At 32.0% G+C, this 15,027-nt stretch overlaps 1 protein-coding gene across 3 annotated transcripts; it reads left to right on the plus strand.

Moving 5' to 3' along the window:
• The first annotated feature begins 1,359 nt into the window (after positions 1-1,359).
• On the plus strand, positions 1,360-14,719 carry LOC124440358 (pituitary tumor-transforming gene 1 protein-interacting protein-like). 3 transcript variants are annotated; one of them, XM_046990737.1, is made up of 7 exons: positions 1,360-1,495; positions 2,717-2,772; positions 4,465-4,558; positions 4,713-4,824; positions 4,951-5,016; positions 5,250-5,296; positions 5,618-5,925. In XM_046990737.1, the coding sequence occupies exons 1-7, from the start codon at positions 1,420-1,422 to the stop codon at positions 5,653-5,655; spliced, it is 489 nt and encodes a 162-aa protein (XP_046846693.1). In that variant the 5' UTR covers positions 1,360-1,419; the 3' UTR covers positions 5,656-5,925. The 3 variants fall into 3 exon arrangements, with proteins under 3 accessions (XP_046846693.1, XP_046846692.1, XP_046846691.1); XM_046990736.1 differs by lacking the exons at positions 2,717-2,772; positions 4,465-4,558; positions 4,713-4,824; ... (1 more) ...; positions 5,250-5,296; positions 5,618-5,925 and adding exons at positions 11,345-11,400; positions 13,106-13,202; positions 13,353-13,464; ... (1 more) ...; positions 13,873-13,919; positions 14,255-14,719 and having other exon boundaries at positions 1,373-1,495; XM_046990735.1 differs by lacking the exons at positions 1,360-1,495; positions 2,717-2,772; positions 4,465-4,558; ... (2 more) ...; positions 5,250-5,296; positions 5,618-5,925 and adding exons at positions 10,531-10,663; positions 11,345-11,400; positions 13,106-13,202; ... (2 more) ...; positions 13,873-13,919; positions 14,255-14,719.
• Positions 14,720-15,027: the final 308 nt, after the last annotated feature.

Below are 15,027 nucleotides of genomic sequence, written 5' to 3' on the forward strand. Positions count from 1 at the left end.
TGGTATAATAAGTTTAAGTATGTCTAGAGCACGGGGAACATGCACGAAAAAATGTGTTTAGCTTTTGCAAAGAGGTAATAAAGCTATTAAAATCTGTTCATCCTGGCGTTGAAACAATTCATGTAAAATAAATGTCTCAATGTATATTTAAAATGTAGATAAAGTAAATTGTTTGAACCCGGGAGTATCGTTATATGTTTGTAAATGATGATCGTCCAGGTTAATAAAGTCCTGAGAAGGACTGTTTTTGTTGTTGTTGAGTTGTCATACATAGTCAACAACAAAAAAACAGTCCTTCTCAGGACTTTATTAACCTGGACGATCATCATTTACAAACATATAAAATGTAGATAATATAAATTTCAAAATAAAGTCCTGTTTTTATAACTGTAATAGCCTTCTAAATCTCAATTGTCTCATCATATATTTTCTACATTACCTCTTATGGCGTTACAGGGGGGTGTCAAGTTCAAAAGTAACGTCCCCACGAACTTTAGGGATGGGCATCTCTAAAATTACCATAAAAACTTATCAATTTGAAAACTTTTTAGAAAATTAAAACACCTTTACGGGAAACCAAATTACAACTCTACAGACATGGGCAACGTATTATTACAATTTTGGCACAACTTTGAAATTTTAGTATGAATGTCAATGAAGTAGAAATATTTTTTTATGTTGAGCAATCTATTGAGGCGTAATCTCAAAAAAATTATATAGATTATTCTCTAATCAAATATTCGGGTAAAAACTGCTTTATGTATACACACATCGGAAAAATTAATCAATTAATACTAGCATTCAGTCTATTTCTAGGGGAGCAGAAGGAGGCCAGCAATAACGGACGCCTACAGCGGTTGATTACGATGCCGCCATTTTATCTTCCAATTTTCATCAGATTAACCAAATAAAACTTTATTTTTCTAACTAACTTGCCAGTGTAACATTATTTACATCGTTTGTTTATGCGTTCAATTATTGAACTATACCAACAGGGCGTGACTTTAGTGTCGACATTGTGTGAGGAGGGAAAGAGAACACAAAAGAGTATTGTATTTAATCTGCCAGATAAAAGTAAGATGTATAAAATTTTCAACTATTATAAAATCAGTAATGATGGCTTCACAGATGTGTATTCTTATAAGGGAATTGGATACTTCGAGTAGAAAAATGAATATCACCATAAAAAAGAAAATTTAAGTTCAGTGTTTGGAACAAATTTTGCGGCCTGACACACTTTACCCAGATGACTTGGAGTAATGTCCTTGGGAGTAATGTACATAATTATGCAGGTATGCTGTTACTTAATTAATGTAACAGCATACCTGCATAATTAATGACAAAATACGAAAAATCGTATTTCTAAGAAAGGAAGATTCACCTACGTTGTGATACGATTTCATTATCTTGGTTACAAAAATGGTTTTCAAGATCACGATTATTGGCATCATTTTCTTTTTTTCCTTGTTGGCTAACTATGCCCATGCTGGTGAAGGTATGAAATTGTATTAAAGTGCTTTAAGATCTTGTGGTAAAAGTTTTTTTTACTTATACGTGTTTTGACGTTTGATATTAAGGAGCTTTAGCAAAGACTACGAGTACGACTACAAGTACGATTTAAGTCATTTTGGCGCGAAAACATTGTTGCGACAACAACAACACGTAGCCGTCATCAATCTGAATACGATGTTGTGTAAAAAATTCGTAGTCGCGACTACGATGTCTTTTTAAACAAATAAAGTAGGTATACTTCTTCATTCTGTAAGAAATTAGTTTACAATACTATTTTCGAGCATCCAGGCTTCAATTTACAACCTTTTTGAGCGCAGATGTACATCAAAAAGGAAAATATGACCTGCAAAACTTTCATGTATTTCGTACGCAAAGTGAAAGGTAAACAAACAATAAAATAGTACACAAATATATCGTACATAAAATTTAAAATAGTGAAGATTTTTTACTCTAAAGAGTCCTATCTTCTTGCAAAATCAGTATTACCGATTTGTTGATATCATTATTGACAAATAGAGCCGTAGCTGCTTCGCAAACTTCGGTGTTTTTCACAATAAATAGGCTCGGTCTGTTGTTTACAACTAAAACAAAATTTTGACGAAGCGACAACGACAACAAACTTCCCCGTGCCATTCCCTTACACGGTCAAACTTTGTACTCGTTGTCGTAGTCGTACTCTTGCTAAAACTCCCTTATGGCAACGAAGTACGACAGTGTCGAAATAACTATTCGTTGGATTTTGCAAAAGTTCATTATCCCAACACATTGTCCAAGCATTTGATGGCGATGTCTGTGTCATTGTGTGAAGACTGTTATATTCTCAAGTTACCAACATTTCAAATCTGTTTGATCCATTGATCCTCCTTTGATATGAAATCGACAAATAAATCCGCTAGAACAAGTTATTCTTCTAAAATATAATAATTACACTCAATGAATGGCTGTTAACCTCTAATGATTTTAGTCCATAAATAAAGATGATGAAAGTTAGGTTAATTATGTAAAACAATCAAAGTTAGGCCAATTTAAAACATTTAGGTGCATTGATCCATTGTAAGTGGAGATTTCGGCAGGCTGGCATAGTGCAGATGTTCTCAATAATTTACTAAATTTGTTGGGAAATTATTTGACCCTACTGACTTGTAATATTTATTCATTTGTATTCCTTAATAGAGATTTAAATATGGGTTTATTCTATTTCTAGCAAGCTGCACTACTGCGAAGAAATGTGATGACTGTCTCAAGTACAATAAAATAACTGTAAGTAGCTATATTTACATTCCAGTTGAGTTATATACATATTGTATAATCTTAGATTGCCCTTTCTGACAATTAAAGCTTAGTTGAGGAGCTTTTTTGTTATTAGATTGAAACACCTTTATTTGAGAAACTAATACCTATTGTTACAATTTTGACATATTTTTCAACACCACCATTTCTTTAACATATTTTCATTATTTCACTTACTTCATTTTGATTTAGCAGTTTTAAAATAAAATGCAAATGTAGGTATACAAAAACAGTTTGATTCAAAAGTTGTTAAACTAGGCACTTAATATGAGGTTTTTTCCACATGCTTTAACCAATACTTTGTCATTTTTAATTTTTCAGAACTACATAATGTCACATTGCAGACTATGATTTGTGTAATAGAATTGCCAAAATGTTTGATTTTTTTACTTAGAACTATCCCAAGTCATCAGAATTTTTTCTCCAATTTCATGGAATCATAACTGCGTAAAAGCACAATTGATAATGTGCATTTAATGAATACGACAAGTTTTTTTTAAAATAAACATATTTCAACATCTCATGATGCCATCTTCAGTATAAGAAAGAGGATTATGTATATGATAAATATATATAAGAGTAATATGATACAAAGATACGATTTATACAATTATGGATAGACTATATATAAATATTACAATAAAATAATGGTTAGAATTAATTATGAGTGTATTTACAGGCTGGATATAGTGCAATCAACACTTGTGGTACATTTCAAAACACATATCATGATACATCAAACATGACAATGCATCAACACTCATGCTACATTTCAAAACACAATACGATGCATTGGTTGTCTATTGCTTGTTTCACTCTGCCCACAATTTCCTTTGTTATTGGCTCAAGTGAAAAACAGAAAGCAATTTAATCTGTTTTTCTTTTGAAACATACATAAGCGGCTTGCTGTATATTATATGCAGAGCATTAGGCAAAGGTGTGGGAAGTGTGACACTCTTATCTTTTGTATATTATAAACTTATTGAGGACATAAAAGTCGGTCTGGCTAAGATGGCAGGCTTTTCAATCAAATATGCATAAAAAAGTTGGCTGAATGAACACAAATTCCGTTTTTGCAATCTCAAACAAGTTTTATGTTTATTACTTATATATACTGAATTATGTTTGCCAATCTGTTTTGTTTTGTGACATGAATGTGCCATGTACCTATTTTTTAAAATTTCTTTTATCATTTTAGTGCATTAAGTTTTTCAATATGTTTTTAAAAAGACAGTTTTTAACTGTTCAATTATAATTTTAACATTTCGATCACAAATGATAATAGTTATTTTGAACCATGCACTCCAAAAAAAAAAATAAATACACCCAGGGCCGACTACCTTGAAGGCTAATTGGGGGGTGTTTATTCATATATTTAGTTATACTCGACCAATTTCTTTAAAAAGCCAAATCACTTCGAAAAATATTCAGTTTGGTACAACCGAATATATGAATTTACACCCCTCACCCCCCTATTAACGATATAAGCTATGGCCCTAGAATACACCTTCACAGAGATGATTGAGCAGCTCATAAAATGCTCTTTTCCCTCAGTAAGCAAAGGACTCACTACTCTCTATTCTCAAGATTGTCATGTTTAATCTTCAACGTATTTCCTAATGTACGTATGTAGCTTTTATGTTATTTATTTTTGATAATTAGTGTTTTTGGTGTTCATCATCAAGTACCTGCATAAAGAAAGATAGTCTTTTACCAAAAGGATGCGGTGTAAATTGGCGATATGGAAACTGTAATGGTTAGTGTGTTTGCATGCATAATTTTTGCCGTTGTCATCATCAGTCGTTTTATCGATATAATTCATTTACGCAGGAATGTCATTTCATTATTATACATGCATTTAGTTCTTGGTTTTGTCTGGACATTAGTTATGAGTAACTTCATTGATATAGTTCCAGGATATGTTTGGGTCATTGTTCTACCAGTCTTGGGTGTTGTTGTACTTATTTCTATTGGATGTTGTTTCTACTGTTACTGTTGTCGATGTAGATTGAGTAAAAAAAGGTATTACTAATGATACAGATATTTGTCTTTGCATTGACTCTGTTCTTTGTATCAAGTGACTGTGTTCCTTGTATGTCTAGGCTGTTTTAGGATAGTAGGATTTTAGTGACTTGTCTTTTATTGCAGTTCAATAAAGGAAGAAACAAGATTTCTACGTAAAAGAATGGAACTTAAAGAGAAACACGAAGAAAGGTACGAGATATACTCTACATTTACTGATAACTACCACTAAGGTTGTCGAAATGTCAGTCAACATCAACATTAACAGTCCTTCCCATAACTGCACTTACCTGAACGATGTACATCTGCAAACATTTAACGATACTTCCGAGTACAAACCATTCACTTTATTACGTAACTCTATGATGTTTGCATCGAAAGATTTAATTCAGCAATTTTATGTGTTGAAATATACTTTTGTTCAGAAAAGCGCAGAGGAAAATAAAAAATGATGAAATTAGAAAGAAATATGGTGAGTTGTAGACTTGTTCTTACTAAGTTGTTTCTACGTACGTCCTGCTTATCACCATAAACATAATGTACAATATTTTAATTTTAGTTAATCCTTGTATTAACTTTAAAATTTTTATAAAGCATGTAATTATAGATTTGAAATTTTTATTGGATGAATGTCGAATTATACAAAACGTCTCAACCTATTCCAAAATATCTGGTTCATGGACTTTCATAATTTCCTTCTCACTTGTGAATGTGTGAACATTTGTCAATTTTTCTTTCTCAATTTCCTTTTCACTTGTGAATGTATGAACATTTGTCAATTTTATAATTATAGGTTTGATCAAAAGTGATGGAAGTGGCTCTTTATGCTGATATCACCAGTTTGAGAATGATCCTTCTGTTTGATGAAATAGAGAATGTCAATATTTTTGAAATTTTCAACACATATCTCTTTTTGCCATATAAATGTTCGTAATTTTAATGTATCATATTACTGCTTTGACAATGTGGCTTTCTAATATTCCTTCATCAAAGCATAAGAGTTAATGTTTGTACACCATGTTACGTATGTTCAGCTAGTGAATTTCACTCGATTTGCACGTAATTTATTTGCAGAAACATTAACAGTAATTTTCTGATCTAGCTCGTTTTTGGCTTTTTCCATAAGCCCATTGTTTTATTTACTATCCACCTCATCATTGTTATTTCTAAAACGTTCGCACATTGTGGTCAAGAAAGTCAATGAAAAGAAATGTATTATTTTGGTCTGCAATGCACAATTTGAATTTGAATTCATGAAGTTTGTGGTGTTGAATTAACGATTTTCTCAATTTTTTCATGTATTTTAATGAAGTGATTTTATTGTAAATTAGTTGATTAAATTGAAATTTATTGTATCGATTGATTTTCTGTCTGTTTAATTTCAAATGTGATTTCAAGTTTAATTTATCCACGGCCGATAATTAATTGGTCATTTTAAGACGTTAAATCGGCTTAAAGTTTTGTGAATTTAGGAGTTAAAGTTTTTGTTCACTCAAGCAAAAAAAACCGTTTGATGTTGGGAAGCTAGAAGGCAGTATCATTTTCTTCCGCATTTGGTACTGCGCGTACCTATTCTTACTTTCTTATAAATGCGCTTATCCAAAATAATATTAATGCTAAAATCTTAATGGCGAGAGCGTCCAGTAAAGTTTTAGACTTAAGTTTTAATGCATGTTTTTAACATAAAAATTGAATAAAAAATTCTAATTTTACCCACATTGGCTATTTTTTTATGAACTACTTTACAAAAATGTTTTGGACATTCGTCGAAATATAAATTGTTGAGTTCAATCAACAGTTTTTGAACCAGATATTATATTCAAAATTTGTAAAAGATGGTAACATTTTTTATGTTCCTCATGGTATGTAACTTTTGGTAAAGACATGTTGGGAAATAAAACATGAATGAGAATTTTTTTGTTATTTATTCTTTAAATAATAAGATATACAAAAATTCTACGCATATTATTGCTAGTTTTATACATTTGCAAAAAGATACGTACTTTATGTTTTGGAAGTACCGTAAATGCTCGCTTTACCGCGGCGGCGCTAAATCGACCATTTAAGGTACTGCATAATATGAATACATACGTAGCTATGCTGTGCTTCAGCGGAATGTTAACTTGTATGATTACAATGTATTATTATAGTCTGTTTTGTAGTTGTAAACCGTGTTCAGATACACAATGTAGAACAATTTTGAACAGTATTTTGCAAATACCATCTCATGTATCTGCTGTGCATAAAAATTTTACAGTTTTTTGTGGTGTCCAGTCTACACTGTGTTGTATTGTTTTCATATATAGAATAATTTCGTTTGAGTTTCATTTTTTAAGATGTTACAAGATTTGACAAAGGATTATTTTGATGATACTGATGACGAATGTACTGTAGATATCTTGAAAGAAATGACAAGTACAGTATTGTGGTTGTAGCTATTTTGCTTTAACTGCAAATTTTCCTTTAGTTTAATGAAAATTGTATTTATATTGCTGGTTTTAATGGCCATATCGAAACTATTTGAAATCGTTTTGTCATTTTAACGTGTTGTCATATCAAGGAAATGTCATTGATAAGGCACGATTTCCACTATACCACCTATTCGTTCATAACGACATCTTTGTCTAAGGAGCAACGATATATGAAGCAAATGATGATTAAATTGATAGATTGAATTTATTTATTTGTTTTTTTCACATCAAATGTTGTCACTGGACTCACTGCCATTAAATTTACAGAAAATTTGTCCTGGCTCCGAGCTTCTGATAGAAGTACAGAAACTAATAATTTTGTTGTAGAAAAGTATTTAACTCTTATATAATGAAACAGAGACTTTGTCGTGGTGACAAACTTAAAGATGGATTTCAAAATAGCAAATACCATGGTGAATGGTGATAATAACATTGTAATAGTTCTTAAAAGAACTGTTTTAACCAGAACACTAACCCAACAATTCAAAGGAACCGTTATTTACAGCTAGAAAGAGACACTATGCATTTCGGCAGACTACTCGTCAGGTGTCAACGTCTGCTAAATAAGAACCTCCAAATCATGCTATATTTATAATTTTACAAAAGGTCAGTGTCATCCCTATTTTTAGAGATGACACTTAAAACAGAGACAGATTAAACACATAATCCTTTTGTCGGCAAAGGACAGGATTATTTAATGTAATTAATACCGACTCCATGACGCGTAGCTGGAATAACGAGCGACATTTTTAAATAATTTTAAAGCTTTCGTCAGAATAAGCATTGGCACTGCGAGTGTTGCTTAAAAGATGTTTTCCAATCGCTGAATCACATAGAATAGGATTTTCACTTTTACACCCACGTTTTGGTAGTTGTCGTAAAGGAACAGTTTTATTCCTGACAGAAGCTGGTACATGCTGTTTTATTCTCTTACTTAACCTTTGAGAAGTTCTACCTACATAGCCAGCTTCACACTCACATTTAAACTCGTAGACTACATTGCTTCATATTTGAGCAGGGAGAGACTCTTAGGGAGTGCGTGGAAGAATAGTTCTTTTTGAGAATATAAAGACCACATTGCATGGAAAAAACAAACTCTCGGTGATATTTTTAGTTTCCTTCTCGATGTCATTAGAGGCCTTACCCATCCAGGGAAGTTTAAGGAAAACAGGGCACTTGGCCGGTCCGAAAAGTTTATTCCGTTCATTGTTAGTGGATAAGGAAAGTTTGTCTAGCAACTTTTCCGGATATCCATTTGACACAAAAATATTTTTCAGTGAGATAAGATCACTATCAATAAACTCTTTTGAGGACAATCTATGCGTTCGCTTTATCAAACACTTCACTAAAGAAATCTTTTCTCTATGCGAAGAGAAAGAGTCAAAGCGTGTGTACAAACCAGTGAAAGTTGCCTTGCGATGAATGCTTGTTAAGAACTGACCATTTCGTTTGTGTACAAGAACATCTAAAAAAGCTAATTGATTGTTTGACTCTAGTTCAGAGGTGTAATTTAGTGCAGGGTGAAGAGAGCAAAGTTTATTAAGAAAAAGTTCACGATTTTTATCGTTATGAAACAAAGAAAAGGTGTCATCCACATAACGCTTATACCACAGCACATCCGGACAACCTGAAAATGAAAGCATTTTGCATTCATGATAGCCATCAAAAATATTCGCAAGAACCAGTCCAAGTAGAGAACCCATAGCCACCCCGTCAATTTGTTTATACATGTTGTCATCAAAACTAAACTCTACACCTTTTGTGGCAGCCATCATTAGTTCTCTAAAGGCCTTCTCAGACATGTCCGGCAAAGTCATGTCCGATTGAAAAAGATTTTGAGCACAAATTTCAATGGTTTCTTTTAAGGGCACATTGGTGAAGAGACTAGTTACATCGAAAGAACACATTGTTAGATTAGAATACATTGAAAAATTTTGTTGTTTAAGCTCATCAGTAAAAGTGAAAAAGTCTTTTAAAGCGTATGTTGAAAACCTCTCCAAAACGGGTGAAAGTACCACTGACAGTTGTTTGGCTAGCTCATGTTGAGCTGAGTTAATCATGGCTAGAATTGGTCGAAGTGGAGCGCCTTCGTTGTGAATTTTTGTCAAAACATACAAACGTGGTCTCTCTGCCCCTAAATTATAAAAAGTTTCATTAATTTGGTTTGATTTTTCCAAGTTTAGAAGAAGTGTTTGCAATTTCCTTTCTAATGTACTAGTATCATCGCACTCTGGAATTTTCCAACAGCGCAGAACTTGTTGTTGTCTTTCAAAATATTTAGCATTTTGCTGTTGTAATCTTCTCTGTCTAGAATTATTACACCAGACCGTATCTTTTGCGTGTTAGCCGCTTCAATTTCTCTTCGTTATCTGCCCGTTCAACAGTTAATTTTTTGAATCTAATATCTCCTAAATACGCACAATACCGTATGTAATCATACTTTGATAGAAAACCCTTAACAACCACCATTTGTCTCACAAGACAACTCTTTAAATAATCACATTTGCATTTCTCCTTATCAGAAAAGCCCTTTCCATATATAAACTATGCCTTGCCCTACTCCTTGCTATCCTAGTAGCCACATCATTAGGAACGACAAAAAATTATATAGATTATTCTCTAATCAAATACTCGAGTAAAAACTGCTTTATATATACACACATCGGAAAAATTAATCAAGTAATACTAGCATTCAGTCTATTTCTAGGGGAGCAGAAGGAAGCCAGCAATAACGGACGCCTACAGCGATTGATTACAATACCGCCATTTTGTCTTCAAGTTTTCATCAGATTAACCAAATAAAACTTTATTTTTTTTAATAACTTGCCAATGTAATATTATTTACATCGTTTGTTTATGCGTTCAATTATTGAACTATACCAACAGGGCGCGACTTTAGTCTCGTCGTTGGGTGAGGAGGGAAAGAGAACACAAAAGAGTATTGTATTTAATCTGCCAGATAAAAGTAAGCTGTATAAAATTTTCAACTATTATAAAATTAGTAACGATGGCTTCACAGATATGTATTCTTATAAGGGAATTGGATTCTTCAAGCAGATAAATGAATATCACCATAAAAAAGAAAATTTAAGTTCAGTGTTTGGAACAAATTTTGCGGCCTGACACACTTTACCCAGATGACTTGGAGTAATGTACTTGGGAGTAATGTACATAATTATGCAGGTATGCTGTTACATAATTAATGTCACATGACAAAATACGAAAAATCGTATCACTAAATAAGGAAGAATTACCTACGTTGTGATACGACTTCATTATCTTGGTTACAAAAATGGTTTTCAAGATCGCGATCATTGGCATCATTTTCTTTTTTTCCTTTTTGGCTAACTATGCCCATGCTGGTGAAGGTATGAAATTGTATTAAAATGCTTTAAGATCTTGTGGTAAAAGTTTTTTTACTTATACGTGTTTTGACGTTTGACAATGGCAACGAAGTACGACAATGTCGAAATAAACATTCGTTGGATAAATGAAAATATTGCTATATCAGTCGATTGGCGCTTTATTTTTACGATGTATATAATAACTTGTCACATTTAAGGTTTCCGGTTTTTGCAAAAGTTCCCAACACATAAAAGTATCCCAACACATTGTCCAAGCATTTGATGGCGATGTCTGTGTCATTGTGTGAAGACTGTTATATTCTCAAGTTACCAACATTTCAAATCTGATTGATCCATTGATCGTCCTTTGATATGAAATCGACAAATAAATCCGCTAGAACAAGTTATTCTTCTAAATTATAACAATTACACTCAATGAATGGCTGTTCATCTCTAATGATTTTAGTCCATAAATGAAGATAATGAAAGTTAGGTTATTATGTAAAACAATCAAAGTTAGGCCAATTTAAAGCATTTAGGTGCATTGACCCATTGTAAGTGGAGATTTCGGCAGGCTGGCACAGTGCAGATGTTCTCAATAATTTACTAAAATTGTTGGGAAATTATTTGACCCTACTGACTTGTAATATTTATTCATTTGTATTCCTTAGTAGAGATTTAAATATGAGTTTATTCTATTTCTAGCAAACTGCACTACTGCAAAGAAATGTGATGACTGTCTCAAGTACAATGAAACAACTGTAAGTAGCTATATTTACATTCCAATTGAGTTATGTACATATTGTGTAATCTTAGATTGCCCTTTCTGACAATTAAAGCTTAGTTGAGGAGCTTTGGGGGAAGAATTTTTTGTGATTAGATTGAAACACCTTTATTTGAGAACCTAACTAATACATATTGTTACAAATTTGACATATTTTTCAACACCACCATTTCTTTAACATATTTTCATTATTTAACTTACTTCATTTTGATTTAGCAGTTTTAAAATAAATTGTAAATGTAGGTATACAAAAACAGTTTAATTCAAAAGTTGTTAAGCTAGGCACTCAATATGAGGTTTTTTCCACATGTTTTTACCAATACTTTGTCATTTTTAATTTTTCAGAACTACATAATGTACGTTTGTGACACATTGCAGACTGTGAATCATGTAATAGAATTGCCAAAATGTTTGATTTTTTTACTTAGAACTATCCCAAGTCATCAGAATTTTTTCTCCAATTTCATGGAATCATAACTGCGTAAAAGCACAATTGATAATGTGCATTTAATGAATACGACAAGTTTTTTTTATAAATAAACATATTTCAACATCTCATGATGCCATCTTCAGTATAAGAAAGAGTATTATGTATATGATAAATATATATAAGAGTAATATGATACAGTGATACGATTTATACATATATGAATAGACTATACATAAACATGGTTAGAATTAATGATGAGTGTATTTACAGGCTGGATATAGTGCTATCAACACTTGTGGTACATTTCAAAACACATATCATGATGCATCAAACATGACAATGCATCAACACTCATGCTACATTTCAAAACACAATACGATGCATTGGTTGTCTATTGCTTGTTTCACTCTGCCCACAATTTCCTTTGTTATTGGCTCAAGTGAAAAACAAAAAGCAATTTGATCTGTTTTTTTTTGAAACATACATAAGTGGCGTGCTTTATAATATATGCAGAGCATTAGGCAAAGGTGTGGGAAGTGTGACACTCTTTATCTTTTGTATATTATAAACTTATTGAGGACAAAAAAGTCGGTCTGGCTAAAATGGCAGGCTTTTCAATCAAATATACATAAAAAAGTTGGCTGAAGGAACACAAATTCCGTTTTTGCAATCTCAAACAAGTTTTGTGTTTATTATGTATATATATCGAATTATGTTTGCCAATCTGTTTTGTTTTGTGACATGAACGTGCCATGTACCTATTTTTTAAAATTTCTTTTATCATTTTAATGCATTAAGTTTTTTCAATATGTTTTTAAAAAGACATTTTTTAACTGTACGATTATAATTTTAACATTTCAATCACAAATGATAATAGTTATTTTGAACCATGCACTCCAAAAAAAAATTAATACACCCAGGGCAAACTACCTTGAACGCTAATTGGGGGGTGTTTATTCATATATTTAGTTATACTCAACCAATTTCTTTAAAAAGCCAAATCACTTCGAAAAATATTCAGTTTGGTACAACCGAATATATGAATTTACACCCCTCACCCCCCTATTAACGATATAAGCTAAGGCCCTAGAATACACCTTCACAGAGTTGATTGAGCAGCTCATAAAATGCTCTTTTCACTCAGTAAGCAGTGGACTCACTACTCTCTATTCTCAAGATTGTCATGTTTAATCTTCAATGTATTTCCTAATGTACGTACGTAACTTTTATGTTATTTATTTGTGATAATTAGTGCTTTTGGTGTTCATCATCAAGTACCTGCATAAAGAAAGATGGTGTTTTACCAAAAGGATGCGGTGTAAATTGGCGTTATTATGGAAACTGTAATGGTTAGTGTGTTTGCATGCATATTTTTTGCCGTTTCATCAGTCGCTTTATCGATATAATTCATTTGCGCAGGAATGTCATTTCATTATTATACATGCATGTAGTTCTTGGTTTTGTCTGGACATTAGTTATGAGTAACTTCATTGATATAGTTCCAGGATATGTTTGGGTCATTGTTCTACCAGTCTTGGGTGTTGTTGTACTTATTTCTATTGGATGCTGTTTCTACTGTTACTGTTGTCGATGTAGATTGAGTAAAGGAAGGTATTACTAATGACACAGATATTTGTCTTTGCATTGACTCTGTTTCTTGTATCAAATTGTGTCTTGGTTGTTTTAGGATAGTAGGATTTTAGTGACTTGTCTTTTATTGCAGTTCAATGAACGAAGAAACAAGATTTCAACGTAAAAGAATGGAACTTAAACAGAAACACGAAGAAAGGTACGAGATATACTCTACATTTACTGATAACTACCACTAAGGTTGTCGAAATGTCAGTCAACATCAACGTTAACAGTCCTTCCCATAACTGCACTAACCTGAACGATGTACATCTGCTAACATTTAACGATACTTCCGAGTACAAACCATTCACTTTATTACGTAATTCTATGATGTTTGCATCGAAAGATTTTCAGCAATTTTATGTGTTGAAATATATTTATGTTCAGAAAAGCGCAGAGGAAAATAAAAAATGATGAAATAAGAAACAAATATGGTGAGTTGTAGACTTGTTCTTACTAAGTTGTTTTTACGTACGTCCTGCTTATCACCATAAACATAATGTACAATATTTTATTTTCTAGATTTTAATTTTAGTTAATCCTTGTATTAACTTTAAAATTTTTATAAAGCATGTAATTATAGATTTGAAATTTTTATTGGATGAATGTCGAATTATACAAAACGTCTCAACCTATTCCAAAATATCTGGTTCATGGACTTTCATAATTTCCTTCTCACTTGTGAATATGTGAACACTTGTCAATTTTTCTTTCTCAATTTCCTTCTCACTTGTGAATGTATGAACATTTGTCAATTTTATAATTTTAGGTTTGAACAAAAGTGATGGAAGTGGTTCTTCAGGCAGATATCACCAGTTTGAGAATGATCCTTCTGTTTGATGAAATCAAGAATGTCAATATTTTTGAAATTTTCAACACATATCTCTTTTTGCCATATAAATGTTCGTAATTTTAATGTATCATATTACTGCTTTGACAATGTGGCTTTCTATTATTCCTTCATCAAAGCATAAGAGCTTATGTTTGTACGCCATGTTACGTATGTTCAGCTAGTGAATTTCACTCGATTTGCACGTAATTTATTTGCAGAAACATTAACAGTAATTTTCTGATCTAGCTCGTTTTTGGCTTTTTCCATAAGCTCATTGTTTTATTTACTATCCACCTCAACATTGTTATTTCTAAAACGTTCGCACATTGTGGTCAAGAAAGTCAATGAAAAGAATTGTATTATTTTGGTCTGCAATGCACAATTTGAATTTGAATTCATGAAGTTTGTGGTGTTGAATTAACGATTTTCTCAATTTTTTCAAGTATTTTAATGAAGTGATTTTTATTGTAAACTCATAATTAGTTGATTAAATTGAAATTTATTGTATCGATTGATTTTCTGTCTGTTTAATTTCAAATGTGATTTCAAGTTTAATTTATCCGCCCCCGATAAATAATTGGTCATTTCTAGACGTTAAACCGGCTTAAAGTTTTGTGAATTTGGGACTTAAAGTTTATGTTCACTCAAGCAAAAAAGCGTTTGATGTTGAGAAACTAGAAGGAATTTTCATTTTCTTTCGCATTTGGTAC

Source organism: Xenia sp. Carnegie-2017, unplaced genomic scaffold (genome assembly GCF_021976095.1).
Source record: "Xenia sp. Carnegie-2017 unplaced genomic scaffold, XeniaSp_v1 HiC_scaffold_2, whole genome shotgun sequence".
In the NCBI taxonomy this organism is placed as follows: domain Eukaryota; kingdom Metazoa; phylum Cnidaria; class Anthozoa; order Malacalcyonacea; family Xeniidae; genus Xenia; species Xenia sp. Carnegie-2017.

Excerpts from the sequence above, each read along its gene's own strand:
- LOC124440358 (XM_046990736.1), top strand. The coding sequence starts at position 1,420 with ATGGTTTTCAAGATCACGATTATTGGCATCATTTTCTTTTTTTCCTTG. Across the intron at positions 1,496-11,344 it reads CTATGCCCATGCTGGTGAAG|CAAACTGCACTACTGCAAAG; the intron begins GTATGAAATTGT and ends TTCTATTTCTAG. Across the intron at positions 11,401-13,105 it reads TCAAGTACAATGAAACAACT|TGCTTTTGGTGTTCATCATC; the intron begins GTAAGTAGCTAT and ends TGTGATAATTAG.